The sequence below is a fragment of the Gekko japonicus genome, unplaced genomic scaffold (genome assembly GCF_001447785.1).
Source record: "Gekko japonicus isolate JY-2015 unplaced genomic scaffold, Gekko_japonicus_V1.1 scaffold2432, whole genome shotgun sequence".
Taxonomy (NCBI): Eukaryota; Metazoa; Chordata; class Lepidosauria; order Squamata; family Gekkonidae; genus Gekko; species Gekko japonicus.
The window spans coordinates 249,715-270,261 of record NW_015174345.1 but is presented as its reverse complement, the minus strand read 5'-3'; the positions used below and the strand labels follow the sequence as shown (position 1 = coordinate 270,261).

The 20,547-nt window shown below is 48.0% G+C and overlaps 1 protein-coding gene across 1 annotated transcript in view; it reads right to left on the bottom strand.

The window, feature by feature from the left end:
* Positions 1-8,395: 8,395 nt before the first annotated feature.
* The window catches only part of PITX3 (paired-like homeodomain 3), a 17,724-nt gene continuing 5,572 nt past the window's right edge, over positions 8,396-20,547 (bottom strand). Inside the window, exons 2-3 of the mRNA XM_015424298.1 lie at positions 16,268-16,473; positions 8,396-9,014 (exon numbers count right to left, since the gene is read on the bottom strand). Of these exons, the coding sequence (XP_015279784.1) occupies positions 8,466-9,014; positions 16,268-16,473 (755 nt within the window). The 3' untranslated portion in view covers positions 8,396-8,465. The remainder of the gene's footprint in view (positions 9,015-16,267; positions 16,474-20,547) is intronic.

The window sequence follows — 20,547 nt, the reverse complement described above, 5'->3', positions numbered from 1 at the left end:
TGGGTGCTTTTGGGCCTACCTGTTCTGCTTGTTTTTTACGTTACTTTTCTAACCCTAACCCTAACCTTAACCCTAACCCTAAACCCTAACCCTAATGCTAACCCTAACGCTAACCCCAACGCTAACGCTAACCCTAACGCTAACCCTAACACTAACCCTAATGCTAACGCTAACCCTAACGCTAACCCCTAATCCTAACTCTTTGTGGCCTACCTGGCCTGCTTGTTGTTTTGCACTTCCTAGTTGGTCAAGCACCACACACCTCATGCACCCTCTCGGGACAGCTCCCCTGTCGGTGTCTGCCTTCTCCCTCTGTTTCTGCCCTTTGGTGTCTCTCTGCCCCCTCCTCTGGCCTTCCTTTTATGCCTCCCTGGGCCTGCCTTTTCCTGCCGGGCTGGTTGCCACCTCCTGGGCTGGCTGCCTGGCTGCTTTTGTGCTTGATGTCTTGGGTGTCTCTCCTTTCTTAGGCTTCTTTGTGGCCTACCTGGCCTGCTTGTTGTTTTGTCTTCTGTGCTTTATCTACCTTACCCTAACCCTATACCCTAACCCTATACCCTAACCCTATACCCTAACCCTATTCCCTATACCCTATACCCTAACCCTAATCCCTACCCCTAACTGTTTCTGTTCATCGTTTGCATGACAATATAGAACCTATCTGTATAATGTTATCTAGTATTTAAGTTTTGAACTCAGTGGTTTTTTTGTATTATGTAATAATTTTTCTGTAACTGTATTCGAAAGCTGTGGAATGTTTTCATTTCTTCATTCAAATGATTGTATGTAGAATGGTTTATTACAAATAAAAATCTATTTTCCCAAAAAATAAATAAATAATAATCTATTTTCCTAACCCTAACCCTAAACCCAACCCTAACCCTAACCCCTAGCCCTAACCCCAAACCCTAACCCCTAAACCCTAAACCCAAACCCTAACCCTAACCAGCTTTTAAGACATATAAAGGTTTACGACAGGGATGTCCCTTAAGTCCACTGCTCTATATTCTTACCTTAGAGCCCCTCCTAATAAGTGTTAGAAGTGATGATAATATCAAGGGCTTAACTTCGACTAAAATACCTTTTTTTCGACTTCTGAGTACAGCACATGCAGATGATGTGTATATGTGGTTAGCAGATTTTAATGATGTACGTAGGGCGAGAGAACACATACTTTGTTATCAAGAGGTATCAGGTGCCCAGATAAATTTGGAAAAGAGCAAATTGTATGATTTGGATGGGGAAAAAAGGACAATCTCAGTACGTCGTATGACATTGTTAGATGAGGAAGAGGAGGACAAAGATACAACTGCTATAAAAGAAATCTGGAAAAGAAGGAGGAATGTTTAATGATAAAAATCTTAGGGATATCCTTTAATTTAACAGAAGAGGGATGGAAAGATAACTGGTATACCTGGAAGCAGCATACGATAGAACAGTTGGAGAAATGGAAATTTTGGAGGTTATCTACAGGACAAAAGATACAGTACTTTATGACATACTGCATACCTGCTGCCAACTATCTAGCTGGTGTTTCCCCCCTCCAGAAGCAATCGTAGCGGAGATCACTATAAAACTGTTTGTATGGCTGTTTGGACGGGTGACTTTTCCTCTGTCTAGACTAGTGTCATACCAAAAGGAAAAAAACGGTGCTTTGGGTTTAGTTGACATTCATCTATGGTTTTTGTGTAACTTTGTCAGTACGAACTGGGGAACACTGCAAAATGTCATGGAAACCGCCCAACTGAACTCTTTGGAATTAAACATCTGGTATAGTTTTTTACAGTGTTGGGGGGATTCTCCTTGGGGGAGAGAATGGTGGCACAGGGAAAGATCAAGTCTTAGACTCACGGCCACAAACACTATATTCATCCCGGGCTTTCTTTTGGAAGCGGTGAAGGCAATGAAAAAATATGGTGTGGAAGCTCAATTAGTTGAGACTGTGCAAAGGAGAAAAAGGGCAAACAGGTCTATTGTATTGGGAAGTATTGGAGCAAAAGGGGTTACAACCCTACTACCAAGGGAGAGTTTTGAAGGTCAATCTGTCTCCGTATCTTAGGGCCAACACCTTTCCGTTACCCACCTTCTGTGACAAGACGATCCCTTATTATTTTAGAGATCTCAGATGGCGGGCATATCATCAGATGTGTGGGAGGGAGGCGAAACGGTGCATCTCAAGGAGAAAGGAGCTGTCCTAGGATTATGTGTAGGACCTTATTAGATTCAAACGCCAGTAACCAATTAGTTACTTATAGAGAGTCAGCTAACCCAGAGTCCATAGCACACGCGGTATCTTCTTGTGTAGCGGTTCGTGCAGAATGGGCCCATGTCGCCAAACTGTTACGATGACCATTTTTGTTACATCAGAAGTGGGAAACGATATTATCTGGGTTGGAACCAGAAGGAGGATATGGTTTCCCAGGACAACAGTGGTTAGATGGAGCAATAGTTTATGAGAGTGCTCAAAATAGAAATATTCAGGGGGAAAAAATTACTAAAGTTCCATGGTCAGTAGTCCATTTGGTGAATTTGGTAGTGATACAGATAATACTACAAAATCGACATAAAGAAGCTTCCTTCAAGAAACTTGTCTCCATTAAAAACACACTTGTTCGGGTTTATCAGTCTTTATTGAATATAAGAGCATGGGAGAAAAAAAATTCAAAGAAGGAGGTATGGTGGCAACGCTGGAAGTGGTATGAAGCAGTTAATCCTCCCGTGCCCTAATTTAGTCTTTCTCTTTATTTTCTTCCCTTTAGGGGGAATCGCTAAGGAAGGGGGATATGGTAATAGATGTCAAAAGGTTGATGTAATCAATAAAACTTCTAAGAGTATAAAGATCAAAGGGAAAATAAAAAAGAGGTCTAAGAAACTCAGGAGAGAAAGAAAGCAGGGGAACTGGTATAAGATTAAGTTTTATAAAAGTTCTACAGCTGAACTTTGTGTTGTACAGTTGGTGGGGGAGTTATTGATTGTGATTGGAGTTTCTTCAATTGTCGGAATAATCTTCTATGTACTCATGATGCAGAAACAAAAATAAATACATGTTAGAAATGGTAAAATGTTATAAATGTTATAAAGATTATAAAGATTAAACAAATTAGATATGTTTAAAATATGTTAAAAATGTTATGGTTTAAAATGTTTAAAATGGGAAACTACTCAGAATGGTTAACCGAGCAAGGCCTCACAACCCTTTTAAAGGATATTTTACAGACATGGAAGAACCCGGTGGCAGAGGATGTTACCGATTTCTTTGATGACCCAGAAAACCACAAATCAGAACTGACGGCTCAGGAGTGGACCAGTTGGTGCCTACAAGTGATCCACGTCCTGAAAGTACATTCTGAGGGATTAAAGGAAGAACTGGATTGGCAACGGCGACAACGGGAACGACAGATGCTGGCCGCGACTCCTCCAAGATCCACTAAACTGAAGAGAGGTCGTCGAGGGACTCCTACCGTTTTCCCAATGCAGATACCCCTGATCACCCGGGAGCATGACACACATACTTCTAAGGGATCTTTAAAACAATGGAGTAAAGCTCCAAGTCTGGTGCAGAAGGAATACAGAAGCTGGACTTCAGCGGAATACTCAGATTCATATAAGCAGGCAGTCAAAGTAATATTTAAGTGTGTCACAACACAGGACACAAAAATGTCCATAGTACCCAAGGCACACACAAAACTCTTGTGCAAAATGAACTTTAGAGAATGGAGTTACAGAAGGGGAAAAGAAAAGGCAGCAGGACAAACAGGAATGTTACCCGTTACTTTCTGTGTGGAGGTATCAACTGTAGTTTGTAATTCAAGTAGACTTTAGACCTACCCACATTCAGAGGTTTGGAGTTTTAGGAAGGATTCCTTGGTGAGGGAACCAAGTGGAAGTCTGAGCGAAGATTCAGGCAACAATCCAAGAAGATCCAGAGAGCACATGGGGAATGGGGTTTTTTTTAGCGTCATGTGAGCAAGACCTTCAGGATACTTAATGGAGGTCCAAACTGAGTTCAACTTGAAATTATGAAAGGCGCCTCTTGTTTTAGGAGCCAGAGAATAAAAGGGAAAAAAATACTTGAATTTCCCTGACTTGGAGAGTGGTGGCCCAAGTCCTGGTGAAGTCAGAAGTGGTGAATCTTCTAAATAATCAACATTATACCAGTTGTAACATTACTAGTAATTAAAAATTATTGATTAGAGAAATAGTTGAGCAACACAATGTCCATTAACAGAAACTGAGACTGGGGGGGGATGTACACAATATAAGGGGTTGCGAGCTCCCCACCGGGGCACAGACCCCCCATCCCTGGCTCCCATTTCCAGCTGTGGCTCAGAGTGGCAAGGGGAGTCCCCCCCCCCCATGGCCATCAAGAAAACCCAAAAGTGATGACAGCTCTCTCTAGGAGATTCTAGCGATTCCTAGAGGGGCATGACATCTGGAATTTCCTGGAAGTGACATGACACTGTCACAATGGACATCCCCTCATGTCCCCACCCACAGTCTCCCACTGGTTGCCAAGCAGTGTCTAGAGTTTCCAACCTCCAGGTGGGGCCTGGAGATCCCTTGGAATTACAAGTTATTTCCAGACTACAGAGATCAGTTTCCCAGGAGAAAATGGCTGCTTTGGAGAATGGACTGTAATGCATTATAACTTTGGTGTAGTTTGGTGTAGTGGTTAAGTGTGCGGACTTTAATCTAGGAGAGCCGGGTTTGATTCCCCACTCCTCCACTTGCCCCTGCTGGATGACCTTGGGCAAGCCATAGTTCTGTCAGAGCTGTTCTTGAAAAAAAGCAGTTTCTGTCAGACCTCTCTCAGCCCCACCTACCTCACAGGGTGTCTGTTGTGGGGAGAGGAAGGGAAAGGAGTTTGTAAACCACTCTGAGACACCTTTGGGTAGTGAAGTGCAGGGTATAAATCTAATCGCCTCTTCTTCACTGAGCTGCCTCCTTTCAGCCAACCAAACCATGATCCCCCCACCCCAATATGTAGGCTTTTCCCAAGCCAGAGTTCATTGGAGTAAGCAGTATCTGGTGTAAGAAGGGGGGGGGGAGGTACAGGAGAAGAATCCTGCAGTGGAGCAGTGAAGCTAGTCAGACAGGATAGTGGGGTTAGGGTTAAGGGGGAAGGGTTAGGACACGGTTAGGATTAGGGTACGGTTAGGATTAGGGTTGGGTTTAGGGTTTTTATTAGAGCCTGTTCCCTGGTTTTTATTGTTTACAACTAGTGCCAGCGCCTACTGCATGTAACGATCAAGGAGCTGTGAAACACTGCAGATTGTAGGTTATATTGATGACTGTACCACCATATTTTAACTAATTATATCTATTTAGCTAGCACTTTATGATTATGGATTGTTTTAAATTGCTTTTATCTATGTTACAACTGTTTATTTATATTTCATCATCTTTGTAAGCCGCCCGGAGCCTGCCTTGGCAGGGCGGGTGGGGTATAAATTCAACTAAATAATAATAATAATATCATCACTTGCTAGAGCAGGAATTCAAAAGTGCATCACAGAGCAAAGGGAACTGCAGTGCTTTGCTTTCAATCCTATTTCCTGCGCATACTACTGAAAGCAGTGCTGTGCAGATAGACTGCTTCTAAAACCAGATACACCTCCAGCATCCAGTTTCATGCTGCAGCTCCTGGGTACAGACTTCCCGGACCAGGTGAGGAACAGGTGAACACATTCATTGTGAATTTTATCTGAAATTGGGGCTACACTGAGTGGAGAAAAGACCAGCTGATGGGAGAGACTCGTGTGTGCTGAGTCAAACCCCCCCCCCCAAAGATGAGCACTGTCCATAGCAAACTGTTAGGAATGGCCATTGTTTTTCCATAGGCAGTACTGGCAAATGGGAGAACAGTTGTATGCCCACGTGGACAACAGAACGGTAATGGGTGGATATGGTAGCAATGACCATTTCTCTTATGCCACTGTCACAAGATTTTTCTATAATGATGAGTCTTAAGTGTTAAAGCTCAAGGTGTGTTCCTGAGGTAGTTTTGTACGGAGCTTAGACTCACGTGTTAACACATTCACAATGGTGCAGACAATGGTTTAGGGTGAACAGTGGGTTCCTCCGTGCAGTAGATTTCCTTTTAACAGTCTCCCTTATAAGCAGCTCCTGCTTCCCAGAAAAGAGACGAGGCAGACGCCAACCAGTCAGTTTCCTCTCGTCTTTTCCATGGATGCCACTAGCCTGGCTCAGATGGTGACACGGCTACAAGGCCCGTGAGCATACACCTGAATGTTAAATTGACCAGACATGTAACAAGTCTGGAGAAATAGAAGAGAGGTAAAGTAGTAGTGGTGCTCCTGGGATCCTGGTCCAAGTGGGTTGGGTGAGATGAGGTGTGTTCTGCCCAGGAACATTTCCTGCTCCTAAGTAACATCATTACATCTTACAAATGCATCAGCAGCAGCTAAGGTTGGATGAAGTTCTGCCGTAAGAGTACCTTGCAAACAAAGTCTGTATCCCACCACTGGACATTATTGCCACCTGTATGCTGATGACGCCTGATTTTGTCTCAAACCCAGTGAGGCAGTGGAATCAAAAATGAAGTCAGATGGCTGAGATATCAATAGTGAGACAGACTAATTTATCGGGGAACTGGAGAACAGGTGGACAAGGGTCATAGTTCAGTGGTAGAGCATCTACTTTGTAGAATATCCCTGGAAGCGCCAGTTAATCAGGTGCTGATTGATGGGAAAGACCTCTGCCTGAGATCCCGAAAAGCCACTACCTGTCAGAACAATAAGTACTGACCTTGAGAGATCCATGGTCTGATTCGGTATAAGGCAGCTTCATGTGAGAATTCTGGATGGGATCACACCTCCTCAAAAAACCAGGTTCACAGCTTGGGGTATCTACTCTTTGATCAGCTCTTCGTTTAAACTCTGACCATTTCCATGCCGGTCATATGCCCAGGTTTGATGTTGTTGGTAAGTGAGGTTTTTTTCTTGCTTCCCTACAGCATCACAGTCATCATGTGCACCTCCTGGGACTTCCCAAGCTTTTCTCTTACCTTTCCCAAACCTGCTTTGTTGCAAAGTTTTCAGAAAGATAGCAGCAAAGCCTAGACCAGTGATGGCGAACCTTTTAGAGGCCGAGTGCCCAAACTGCGACCCAAAACCCACTTATTTATTGCAAAGTGCCAACACGGCAATTTAACCTGAATACTGAGGTTTTACTTTAGAAAAAACAACGCATACGTTAACTTAAGATGATCTAAACAAAGTAAGGAAAGCAATCCCAAATGCTTTCGTTTACTTAAAATTATTTGGCAGAGAATTTGACACTTTAATGATGGTCTGGGCCTGGCTGGGGCGATGGCACGCGTGCCCACAGAGAGGGCTCTGAGTGCCACCTCTGGCACCCGTGCCATAGGTTCGCCACCACTGGGCTAGACGGTGGCCACTGGGGTGGCAAAGTTCAGATTCTCCCAGTCTCACGTACACAGCAGCCATTTTCCCTGCCATTGTCTGTATGTCGGGTTTTCTGAATTCCTATATGTCATTTTGGAAAAGTTTTCTAGCCCCTTGTATTACAGAGATAAGCTTTTCCCTTTCTATCTCCCAATGAAAGGGGCTAGAAACGTTTTTTTAAAAAATGAAGGCTGTGAAAGCACAGAATCTGATACACAGATTGTTGTAATGTTATAACAAGTCAATTGTTGATTTTGAAAAAAGCTTGAAAAAGCCCCAGCAGTGCGGGGAGTTCCCACTGTCCGGGGGGGCTAGGGCAGGAAAAACCTATTATGTGATAAGTATTATTTTTCATGCTATTTTCCTGTTTTCCTGTTCACTTTCTTGGGTGGAAAGGCAGCATAAAGATGTTTTAAATAAATATGGGGTAGCTCTATCGACAGCAACAGCAATAGAGATACCATAACAAATCCATCTGTGTTTGGAAAAGACTTCCGTCTCCTTTACCCCTGATTTTAAACACCACCCAGTTTCCCATGAGAGCATACCCTCCCCTTTGCCAATCCCCCATCATCAAATGCCAAAATCTGTAAAAAAAACCCAAAACCAACCACCACAAAACGTTGTGCCCACAGGCACTCTGCACAAGGAAGGGTAGACATCAGACAAACATGCATAAATCCCTTCCTGCTTCCAGCACAGAATTCTAGATCTCCTCCTCCAAGAGACAGGAGGGCAGAGGAGCCACCCAGCGATAGAGGAGCAGAGACTGGCACTGCGCCCCTTTTTGTCTGTCTGTCTGGGTTGGTGTGCCAAGTGGGAAATGAGCTCAGGCCCTTGGGGGGGGGGGGATCCTTCATTCTGAAATAGAATTTAAATGAACAACTGCATTTACTTTACCAAAAGACAGTCAACAATTTATAACATGATAATAATTAAGCATATTTTGTAGGAAGTCGGTGTGCCTGTCTGGGTGTGGTCATTCAGCTACAGGCCAAGTTCCGGATGAGCAGGGGTGAGTGGGGGGGGGGGTCTGGTCCCTCATACTGGCCTGTCCACAGCAGCATACTGGCAAGGGCTCAGGTTGGAGGCAGCTGTCTGCACTGCAGGGTAGGTGAAGTTGGCATGCTGTTTCGCCTTCAGCCTTAGGCTAGCCAGGCTGGAGTTACACGTGTCCCTGTACATGTAGGGGCCAGCAGTGGAGGCAGCATAAGGGCAGGTGCTGGAGGAGACGGTGGAGCCAAGGCCAGGACTTCCAAGGTTGTTCAGGCTGGAGCTGGGCACGCCAGTCACTGTGGAGGGCACCATGGACGAGGGCATGGGCCCGATGGAAGAGCTGGGTGTGGAGAACACGGGCGGTGAGGAGAGAGGGCTGACATTCATCGAGTTGAAGAAGGGGAAGCTCTTGGCTGACAGGGTGCTGGTGGCCAGGCTTTTAGAAGCCCAGTTGTTGTAAGAGTAGCCACTATACATCTCCTCATAAGGCTGCATCAGTCCATTGAACTGGGCTCCAAAACTGTTCTTGCAAAGCTCTGCCTGCTGGTTTCTTTCTCGCTTCCTCCATTTGGCTCGGCGGTTCTTAAACCAAACCTGCAAGAGAAAAGAGAAGGGACATTATCCCTGTGAACTTTGTTGGAAAGTGGGAGAGACCGCACTTGCTTCAGGCAGCTCTGGCCATAGATGATGAGAAGACAGGTCCATTTCGAACAGAACCACTCTGAATATGGCAGCCTCGCCGCTGCCAGGGAGCACGAGGGTCTCTTGACAGGGCACCGTGCTGTGGATAAGGGGAATGTGCCCTCAGAAGGGACCTCTTCTTCAGCTGGTGAACAGGTATCCTTCCACACGAAGGAACCGTCCCTTGGCAGGGAGGGAGGGAGGGGGGCTCTTGGTAGTTGGTGATTCGATCCTTAGGCAGGCAGACAGCTGGGTGGCAAACCCCTGTACTGACCATATGGTGACTTGCCTGCCTGGTGCGAAGGTAGCGGACATTACGTGTGTTTTAGATAGGCTGGTAGATAGTGCTGGGGAGCAGCCAGTGGTCATGGTACATGTTGGCACCAACAATGTGGGGAAGTGCAGTCGTGAGGTCCTGGAGTAAAAAATGTAGGCTGCTAGGCAGGAAACTCAGGGCCAGGACCTCCAAGGTAGCCTTCTCAGAAGTGCTACCTGTTCCACGTGCAGGGGCGGAGAGACGGGCACAGATCAGGAGTCTCAATGCGTGGATGAGATGATGGTGTAGGGGGGAAGGGTTCAAGTTTGTCAGGCACTGGGATGCTTTTTGGAACAAGAGGGAGCTGTACAGGCGAGACGGTCTCCACTTGTCCCGAGAAGGAACCAGGCTGCTGGTGCTTAAAATCAAAAAGGTGGCAGAGCAGTTTTTAAACTGAATATTAGTCTCTGGTTTGGGATGGTTCATCTCAAAGAGATGATGGGGTAGCTGTTACTTTTCTACAAGGAAATGGATTAAAATTGTCCACTGAGACTGTGGCTAACGACATGGACTGCCTGGCAAGGTCTCAAGGCAGCAAGAGGGAGGTTGTGGGCTTAACATGCATGGGAAACTATAGGTGTTTATATACAAATGCTTGAAGCGTCCGAGGTAAAATCAGGGAGTTGGAATGCTTGGTGTAGGGCAGGAGTGTCAAACATGTGGCCTGGGAGCTGGATCAGGCCCCCAGAGGGCTTCCATCAGGTCCGCGGTGGAACTGGCCATCTCCTGCTTCCAGTTCTGCTGCTGCTGCATCACAGCTCGCCTCGCCAGACTCTCTCAATCACTCAGCCATTCAATGTTTTAACCTGGGCCCTAGACTCAGAACTCAGAGCATGAGATTTCTGTGGTAAATGTCAAAAAATCAAAAGTAGGTTTGCAGCTTACAGATACACACTTGAACAGCATACTCAAGATTGCAACAGCACAGAAATGTTGATGCAATAATTCAGAGCAAGAGGTGTCAGACACTGTTAAATAAACAAAATATTGCAAGGGTACTAATGTTTTAAGCATGTTCTTATTTTAAGTTAAAAAAACCCTTTGTGTTTGTGTCCTTTATGAAGTTTATATCTCTGCCACCTGGCATTACATTTTATGACACACATGGACCGGCCCAACAAGGTCTCATTTATGCCGGATCTGGCCCTCATAACAAATGAGTTCGACACCCCTGGTGTAGGGGGGAAAATAGACATTGTGGGTATTTCAGAAACTTGGTGGTATGAGGAAAATCAGTGGGATATGGTGATTTCTGGTTATAAAGTATATTGGAAGGATGGGGGAACGGTTGGAGGTGGGGTGGCTCTGTATGTCAGAGAGGGTATACAGTCCAGTAAGATTGAGAGGTAAAAGAACTGGATTCGCTTCTGGAAATGCTATTGGTTGAAATAGCGGGCCCAAATGGAAGCTTAACACTGGGAGTTTGTTATCGCCCACCAGATCAAAAGATAGGAGGATTATAAAATGATGAATGAATTAAAGATAGCGGCTAGATGAACTAACTGTGTCGTAATAGGTGATTTAACTACCCACACATTGATTGGGTCAATATGTGTTCGATTCATGAAAAGAGATTGAGTTTCTAGACACTACCAATGACTGTGCTATGAAACAGACGGTCACAGAACCTACCAGGGGAGAGGCGATCCTGGATTTGGTCCTAAGTAACGCCTAAGACCTGGTGAGAGATGTAAAAGTGATTACACCGCTTGGGAACAGTGACCATGATGTTACTGAGTTTAACATTTGTATAAATAGGGAGTTGCTCAAAAAGACTGACACATCCATTTTAACTTTAAAAGGAGTAACTTCTCTGATATAAGGGTGGTGAGAACCAGGGAGGATTGTGAGGAAGCAACTGAAAGGAAAAGTAGAAAGGGTCAAAACCATTGAAGAAGCTTGGAGTCTATTTACAATTCTAGAAGCTCAGAAAAATATATATACCACAGGTTAGGAAAGGCACAAATAGGTATAGAAAAAAGCCTGCATGGTTAACAAAGTACTGGAAGCTGTAAAAGGGTAAGAAGGATTCCTTCAAGTGGTGGAAAGCTAGTCTCAGTGAGGTTGATAAAAGGGAACACAGGCTGTGGCAAATAAAATGCAAACCAGGCAGGCAAAAAGTAGATATGAGGAGCATATTGCAAAAAAACCTAAAGACCAACAATAAAACTTTCTTCAAATACATTAGAAGCAGGAAACTAGCCAGGGAGGCAGTGGGGCCCTTGGATGACCAAGGGGTAAAAGGAGTACTGAAGGGCGATAGGGAAATGGCTGAGAAGCTGAATCCATGTTTTGCCTCTGTCTTCACTGTGGGAGATGATAACTGCTTGCCTACTCCAGAACTGCTGATTTCGGGAGTGGTGTTGAAAGACCTGAGTCAGATTGAATTGATGAGAGAGGAGGTCCTACGACTGATAGACAACGGAAAAACTGATAAATCACCAGGCCTGGATGGCATACATCTCAGAGTTCTGAAAGAACTCATATGTGAACTTGAGGATCTCCTGACAAAAATATGTAATCTTTCATTAAGATCTGCTTCCATTCCTGAGGACTGGAAGGTAGCTAATGTCACTCCCATCTTTAAAAAGGGTTCCAGAGGAGATCTGGGAAATTACAGGCCAGTCAGTCTGACATCGATACCGGGTAAATTGGTGGAAAATGTTATTGAGGAAAGAATTAATAGGGACATTGAGGAACAAAACCTACTGAGGAAGGCTCAGCATGGATTCTGCTAACCTGCTAGTGTTTTTTGAGGGAGTGAACAAACATGTGGACAAGGGAGACCCAATAGATGTTGTTTACCTTGACTTCCAGAAAGCTTTTGATAAACTTCCTCATCAAAGGCTCCTAAGTAAGCTTAATAGTCATGAGATAATGTCAGGTCCAACAGTCAAACAAATGGAGCACAGTCTTCCAAGAAGCATATACTTTACTGTCAGACCTATTGGTCAGGAACACAAGCACTGTTGGGAATGAGTAGAACGGGAAAGCTTACGGAGATATACAGAGTTTAAATGCCCTCCCCCCCCCCCCCCCGGTGGGCCAATCGGCCTGATTCCCACAGGCAGGAAGGAATAACCGATGCAGCTGAGCTGGGAAACTGAGCCAGTCACACGGTGGATTAATATGAAGACACCACAACTAGACAGTGGTACACGTTTACAGATAACAGGAGAGGCAAGCAGGGAAAGGAATGTGGCACCCGGTCATATGCAGGTCAGGCGGGTGCCCCCTCAGTCCACAAACCATATGGCAGCACAGCTGACAGATAAAAGGACAAGTCCTTTTGTGGATCAAAAACTGGCTAATTAGAATGTGTTGCCCTGGCTTGAAAAGAGGAGATTAGTGAAGGGTAGCTAGGCAGGGGTCCTATCTCACTCTCCACATCTCCCAAGTTCATGATGCCACTGCAGGAGCTGCACTTTGCCCGGTACTCTGCACTCTCTTGTAACTTAGCAGCTTTGGATAAACTACAGGCCACTCAGTCTGACCTCTGTCCCAGGGAAGATACTGGAGGAGATTTTAAAGGGATCGATCTGTGAGCATCTAAAGGATGACTTGGTGATCCGGGGAAGTCAGCACGGATTTGTCCCCAACAGGTCCTGCCAGACCAACCTCCTTTCCTTCTTCGATCGAGTGAGGAGCGTACTGTATTGAGGGAATGCTGTTGATGTTGTTTACCTGGATTTCAGTAAAGCTTTTGACAGGATTCCCCATGATGTGTTGATGGGTAAACTAGAGGGCTGTGGACTGGACTGTGGGACAGTTAGGTGGATGGGGAACTGGTTGGAGAACCGCACTCAGAGAGGAGTTGCCACTGGCATTTCATCTGAATGGAGGGAGGTGTCCAGTGGGGTGCCACAGGGCTCAGTTCTGGGCCCAATACTTTTCAATATTTTTATAAATGATCTGGAAGAGGGTGTGGAGGGGCTACTCATTAAATTTGCAGATGACACTAAACACACCAAAAGATAGAGATAGAATTCAATAAGATCTGAACACGCTGGAAAAGTGGGCGGATGTGAAAAGGATACAATTTAACAAGGATAAGTGCCAAGTTCTACATCTGGGTAACAAAAATGAGGAACACGCATACTGGATGGGGGATACACTTCTAAGTAGCAGTGTGTGTGAACAAGTTCTTGGGGGAGGGTGGACCGAAAGTTAAATACAGGCAGCCAGTGTGATGTGGCAACAAAAAAGGCAAACGCAATCTTGGGGTGTATCAACAGAGGCATAACTTCCAAATCACAAGATGTCATAGTCCTGCTGTACACCGCATTGGTCAGGCCGCACCTGGAGCATTGTGCGCAGTTCTGGAAGCCTTACTTCAAAAAGGATGTGGGCGGGATGGAGCGGGTGCAGAGGAGAGCGGCAAGGATGATCAGGGGACTGGACATCAAGCCCTACGAGGAAAGGCTGAGGGGGGACTTGGGAATGTTTAGTCTGGAGAAGAGGAGGCTGAGAGGGGACATGAGTGCTCTCTTTCAGTATTTGAAGGGCTGTCACTTAGAGGAGCGCCGGGCTGTTCCTGTGTGCAGCAGAAGATAGGACTCGCAATAATGGGTTTAAATTAAGGGCGGGAAGCTACCGGCTGGATCTTAGGAAAAACTTTTTACAGTAAGAGTTGTGCAATGGTGGACTTAGTGGGTGAGCTACCACTCGCTGGCAGTCTTTTGCATCTGGACACACTAGTCAGGGACAATGTAGGCTGATCCTGCATGGATGGCCTCTAGGGTCCTTTCAGCTCTGAGACCCTGTGATTCTATTCCAGTGCTGCAACCCATCCCATGTTCTCCAGGGACGGGAGATCCTTGAACCCAGTCTTGATTCAATGCTGAAATGATGCAGCTGGCTTGGCTGACACTTGACTACTCCCAGGTATTGAGAGAGAGAGAGAGTGAGAGAGAAAGGTTGTAAGCAGCTGTCTTGGCCCACAAAAATCCAAAATAAAATCCATGTAATACTTTTTATTAAGGACTAGTCAAAAAGCCCTGTCCTGGACAGCCCAGGCTAGCCCGGTGCAATCAGATCTCGGAAGGTAAGCAGGGCTGGCTGCGGCTAGTATCTGGATGGGAGACCTCCGAGGAATATATCAGGGTGGTGACGTGGAGGCAGGCAATGGGAAACCACCTCTCAACATCGCTTGCTTTGAAAACTCTGCAGGGTTACCATGAGTCAGCGGTGACCTGAAGGCACTCTACACCACCGGCAATCAAAACGACACAGAACATTGGTGCGTTTTTGTTCTGGAAATTAGAGACCATTCGCTGTAGCACTACAACTGTCCAGCATCAACAGACTGATGAAAACGGACACACAAAGCTGCCTTATACCAAATCAGCCCCTTGGTCCATCAAGGCTGCGGTCACACGGAGCAGTAGCCACGCTACTGCGACGGAAGATAGGCGGATTTTCCAGGCGTGATCTCACCACCACATCTGGGAAGCGTAGAGCTCCCGTGGCGAACCCGAGGCTTCCCTCCGAAGATGCGCGGTTAAAAACTAGTACCTCGCAGGTACTAGTTTCCGGAAACCGTGGGGAAAGGGCGGGCGTCTGATCGCGTTTCCGGTGGCATCTGGCGCCCGCCCATGCCCCATTGAGAAGAGGTTCCCCCCCCCCCGAAGTCTCCAGGGATGCGCACAAGCACCCAACGGGGCATGTGCATACTTCAGGTTAAAAAACCCCACACAACCCCGTTTGCCGTGCCGCTTCTTTTGCGCGTCGTGTCATCGGCACCTCCCCCCTAATCACGGGACCTCGATGGGACCGCGAGGGGACGCCTGATCGTGCAGTCACACGTTATTTTGCTGCGGGGTCTACCCCCCCCCCCGCGATATCCGGCCTGTGTGACCGGGGCCCGAGGTCAGTATCAGACTGGTGGCAGCTCTCCAGAGTCTCAGGTGTTTTCCATCACCTGCTACCTGGTCATTTCCACTGAAGATGCCAGGGCTTGACGCAGGGAACTTTTGAATGCAAAGCAGATGCTCTACCACTAATCCCCAGTTGTGCTTCCAATTGTAACCAGTGAGGCATCCTTCAAATCCCAGAGACTGTGAGTACGTCTGCATTTTGGCAGCTTGTGTGTTATCCACAATTACAGTTTCTGCACTGAGACAAGGAAGGACTGGTAGCACATGCTTAGCATGCAGAAAGTCCCAAGTCCCAACCCCAGTATTTACTTCTAAAGATTCTCATATAGCAGGCGTTGCGAAAGACCTTTCCCTGCCTGAGACCCTTGAGAGCCGCTGCCAGTCGGAACAGACAGTCTGACTCAGCACGAGGGAGCTTCATGTGTGTTAGGCAGGGGCATGACTCGTTGGCAAGAGTATCTGCTTGGCATGCAGAACGTCCCAGGTTCTGCTGGCAGGAGCAGTGTCAGTGCTTGTGGGGCCTCGGGCAAAAGCCCAGCCCACCCCCCGCTGGGGCCAAGCTATAAGCGGCCCTCACCACATGCGAGATGGGTGGGATCCACGGCTGTTGTTGGAAGCCAGCCGCCCAGGCCCCAGACAGGGCAGGTACAATCCCTTCTTCTTGCCACCCTCCTTCAAGGGGGTGGGCCCATGGGTGGTTAGGGCCCTCCCAAGTGTTGGGCCTGGGGCAGCTGCCCCTGTTGCCCACTGGCTGAGACTGCTGGCAGACACAGTAGACAATCCTGACCTGGAGGGACCAGTAGTCTGACTTGGCATAAGGAAGCTAAATAGAAACATATGTACAACAGGCCTGCCACAAAAAACCCATTCACATGCAGAAGACAAATGCTGTGCGATTGGTCTGTTACGTGGCTTGTCCTCCAACACTCCCCCCTCAAGCTCTGGACACATTCAGGGAAAACAGGCCCCCATACCCGGACTCTGGCTTCAGTCAAGTTGGTCCAGATTGCGATCTCCTCTCGGGTGCTCATGTCAGGGTAGCGGTTCCTCTGGAAAGTGGCTTCCAGTTCTTGGAGCTGTTGGCTGGTGAAGTGAGTTCTCTGCCGGCGCTGCTTCTTTTTCAGGGATCCATCCTCAGGGTTGGAGTCATCTGTCTGGTTCTGCTGGGACTTCTCTGCATCTGCAAAAAACAAAGGTGTGTGCTTGTGTGGAAGAGCCCCTTGCAAGCACCCCAAATAATGTGAGAAAACAGACATGCCCCCCCACACATGCTGTCACCTTGGAGCAAGGCGCTTGCACCAGCAGCTCACTGTGCAGACGGGGCCCATTTTTCACGATGCAGCAAATGTGCTTCCCACCCCCACCCCCCAATGAAAGAAAATAAAGACCTCTAGTGGTATGGGAAAAACTGTGGAGTCTTTGTGATGTGTCACCGAACAAAAATGGCTCACCACATGGAGAGACCTCCCAAGGGTCCTGGGGCCCTCTTAGTCTGCTTGGCTCTCCAAACAAGAGCAGAAAAAAGGCCCCCGGATCATGGCCTGAAGCCTTTTTTTTAACCCCTTCACCCTCGCTTTTTCTTAAACATCGAACTTGATGAGAAGATCAGGAGAACTCAAGAACTTGAGCAATGTGTTGTGTCATTTCAGTTGGTCCTCATAAAAGGTTCCTAATAAAAGGCTTTTGCTTTGGGATTTTGCTGGGACTAAGAAAGCTACATGGAACCTGCATCTACCCAAAGGCTTGATTCATGCCTCCAGGGCTCCTGAGATGCGCTGGACCTCAAAAAAGTGGCCACCAACCGAGAAAGTGTTTTTTTAAAAAACGAAAGAAAAAGAAATGAAAGAAGAGCATATACAACATCCTCCAGCCCCAACTTAAAAGGCAGTGGGAATAAAAGGAGGCAAATATCTTCCTACATGGTGGATGAAGCCCTTGGAGTCGGGATTTCCATCCTCTCCCCCCCCCCCCAATATTAAGTCGCTGACTGCCTAGAACCAGCAGGATGCCAAGACATTTGCTTCCATCAAGGCTTTTGTTCTCTAAATGAAATGGTGGCTCTGATGCTTGCCGTGAAATAGAACAGAAAACACAAACTGACCATGAACAAGTCAACAGCTGTGCCCCACGGCCAAATCTGTTGGGAGGGCAAAAGGCATTGCATTTGTTTGCAGGTGGCTCTGTGGTCTGAGTGACCCGCAAGAGGACGTTTCGATACCGAGGGGTAGGTTAGCTCTGAAGGGCAGATCAGCCTTGGCTTTAGGGTTGCCAACAGCCTGGAGGGAAAATGTCCTGTCCCTTTAAGAGAGGCTTCATGGAATCGTAGAGTTAGGGTTAGGACCCCCAGGGTCATCTAATCCCAACCCCCTGCACGATGCAGGAAATTCACAACTGCCTCCCCTCCACACCGCCAGTGACCCCTGCTCCATGCCCAGAAGATGGCAAAATGCCCCCCTTCCCAACCCTCCAGGATCCCTGGCCAAACTGGCCTGTAGAAAATTGCTTCCTGACCCAAAAGTGGTGATCAGCATTTCCCTGGGCGCGTAAGAAAGGGCCACGAGAACTAAGCACTGAGGCAATCCTCCCTGCCCTCCCTTTCATGATCTGCCTGAGTTCACAGAATCAGCATTGCTGTCAGATGGGGCCATCTAGCCTCTGCTTCAAAATCTCCAAAGGAGAAGAGCCCCCCACCTCCCGAGGAAGCCGGTTCCACTGAGGAACCGCTCTGTTAATAAGTTCCTCCTAATGTTTAGCCAGAAACTCTTCTGATTTAATTTCAACCCGTTGGTTCTGGTCCGACCTTCTGGGGCAACAGAAAACAACTCAGCACCATCCTCTATATGACAGCCCTTGAAGACGGGTATAATTTCACCTCTCAGTCATCTCCTCTCCAGACTTCAACCTTTCCTCATAGGACTTGGTCTTCAGACCAAGGGGTTGGACTCCAACAGGGATCTGCCGTGGGATAGGATAGTGTATTAGTGGGTGGGAGGTGTGACTGTATTGTCTGGCTGCTGGGCTGTATGTGTTAGGTGGTTGCGTCAGTTGATTGGGGGATCTGGGTAGTGTTGGGAGGGGGAGGTTGTGTATTGGGGGTATTAATTAGTGATTGATCAACCGATCCGATGTAACTAGATTGTAATGTGTTTTAAGCAGCTTGAAATCAGAGTAGTAGCGGCAGCGGATTTCTGTTGGCCTTGAGTCTATGTCCTGGCGGTCTGAAGTTTCTCGGAGATGGCTAGTGGGATAGGATATGCTCGAGCGGCAAATTCCGGTGCTCTTGGGGAGGGGGAAGTTTAGCGGTGGGCCTAGGCAATGGGATGAGGGAAGGTCACGGAGAACTAGAAGAGCTCGGTGCCCTTCCAGCCTTCGGCCCATCCCAAGGGTGGTTGGCAGTGGGGCCGGGAGTGTTCCCCCTCCGTCATTGGTGTTGTGTAACGCCAGGTCCATTAACAACAAAGTCACAGTCTTACGGGACTTTGTGACGGAACATCAGGCGGACCTGGTGTGCATGACCGAGACCTGGGTGAGAGAAGGGGAGACCCTGAATCTCACCCAGTTAGCCCAGCCAGGCTACTCGGTCCTTCACCAATCACAGAAGAGGGGATGGGGGGGAGGAGTTGCTATTCTCATTCGGGAGGCTTACTCCTTCAGGGCACTCCCGTCTGTAGAGATCGTGGGCTTAGAGTGTGTCGGCTTGCTGCTGGGGGCCGAGGAGAGTTTGGTGATTTGGCTGGTGTACCTTCTGGAGGCTGTATCAGGCTGGGCGTTGGATCACCCTCGACTTATTGTCCTGGGGGATTTCCACGTCCATGCTGACGCAGCCTCCAGCCGGGCTACAGACCTAGTGTCGTCCATGGCGGCACTGGGACTCTCACAGTGTATATCGGCCCCTACACATCAGGCCGGTCACATGCTCGATTTGATCTTTGCAGCGGGTGTAGAGGTGGACCGGATCACTGCCGAGGCAGTGCCATGGTCGGACCATCTGGCCCTGAAGGCCCGTCTGAGCATTCCACCTCAACCCTGCATAGGCGGCAAGCGTATTTTTGCTCGCCCGCGGAGCTTGATGGACCCGGAGCGGTTCCAGAGGGCTCTGCGGGACCCAAGGCCCCCTGGCGGCTCGTTAGATGAGCTAGTGGAGGACTGGAATGTCCGACTCTCCACGGCCATTGACGAGATCGCTCCCAGGCATCCTCTTTGCATTCGCGTTAGGCGCGCCCCCTGGTATACCCAGGGGTTGCGGTCGCTGAAACGAGAACTTAGACGATTAGAGAGACGGTGGCGCCGCGCTCGTGACGAGGCAACAAGAACATCTTATAGGACGTTTATGAGATCCTATGAGATGGCAGTCAAGGCCACTAAGAAGGATTTCTATGCGGCTGACATTGCGTCTGCGAGCTCGCAAAATGTTAAGGAATTGGAACTTGGCTGTGAGGCTTTTGCGAGCTTTTTTGCAAATAAGGTCTTGGGGCTCCGCCATGACCTCTCCACCACAATTGAGACAGTGAGTGAACTTGAGGCCCCTTGCACGTCTTCGGGGCCGGGTTTAGAGTGTTTCAATCTACTCAGCTTGGACAAAGTGGACAGATTGCTCGTTTCTGTACGCCCAACTACATGCGACCTTGATCCGTGCCCCTCCTGGCTCATTAAAGCGAGTCCTGGGGGGCTGCGAGGCGCTGTGCGGGATATTGTCAACATGTCCCTCTTGGAGGGGCGTTTCCCGATTGTGCTCAAGGAAGCGATGGTCCACCCTCTCTTAAAAAAACATCTTTGGACCCGGCCGAATTGGCCAACTATCGGCCGGTGTCTAATTTGCCCTATTTGGGCAAACTTATAGAGAGGGCGGTGGCGTTACAGTTACAGGGCTTTCTGGAGGATGCTTCAGTCTTAGATCCCTTCCAGTCGGGCCTCCGCCCGGGTCACGGGACCGAGACTGCTTTGGTCGCCCTGATGATCTCCGGAGACATCTGGATCGAGGCGGTGTGGCGGCACTGGTGTTGTTAGACCTGTCGGCAGTGTTCGACACCGTCGACCACCAGTTGCTGATCCATTGCCTCGTCGACGTGGGGATTCAGGGGCTTGCCCTTCAATGGTTTGCCTCTTTCCTGCAAGGTCGGGGACAAAGGGTGGTTCTCGGGGACCAGCGCTCTCGCAGGTATCCCCTTGAGTGTGGGGTACCACAGGGGGCAGTGCTATCCCCGATGCTATTTAACATTTATATGCGCCCCCTTGCCCAGATTATCCGGAGTTA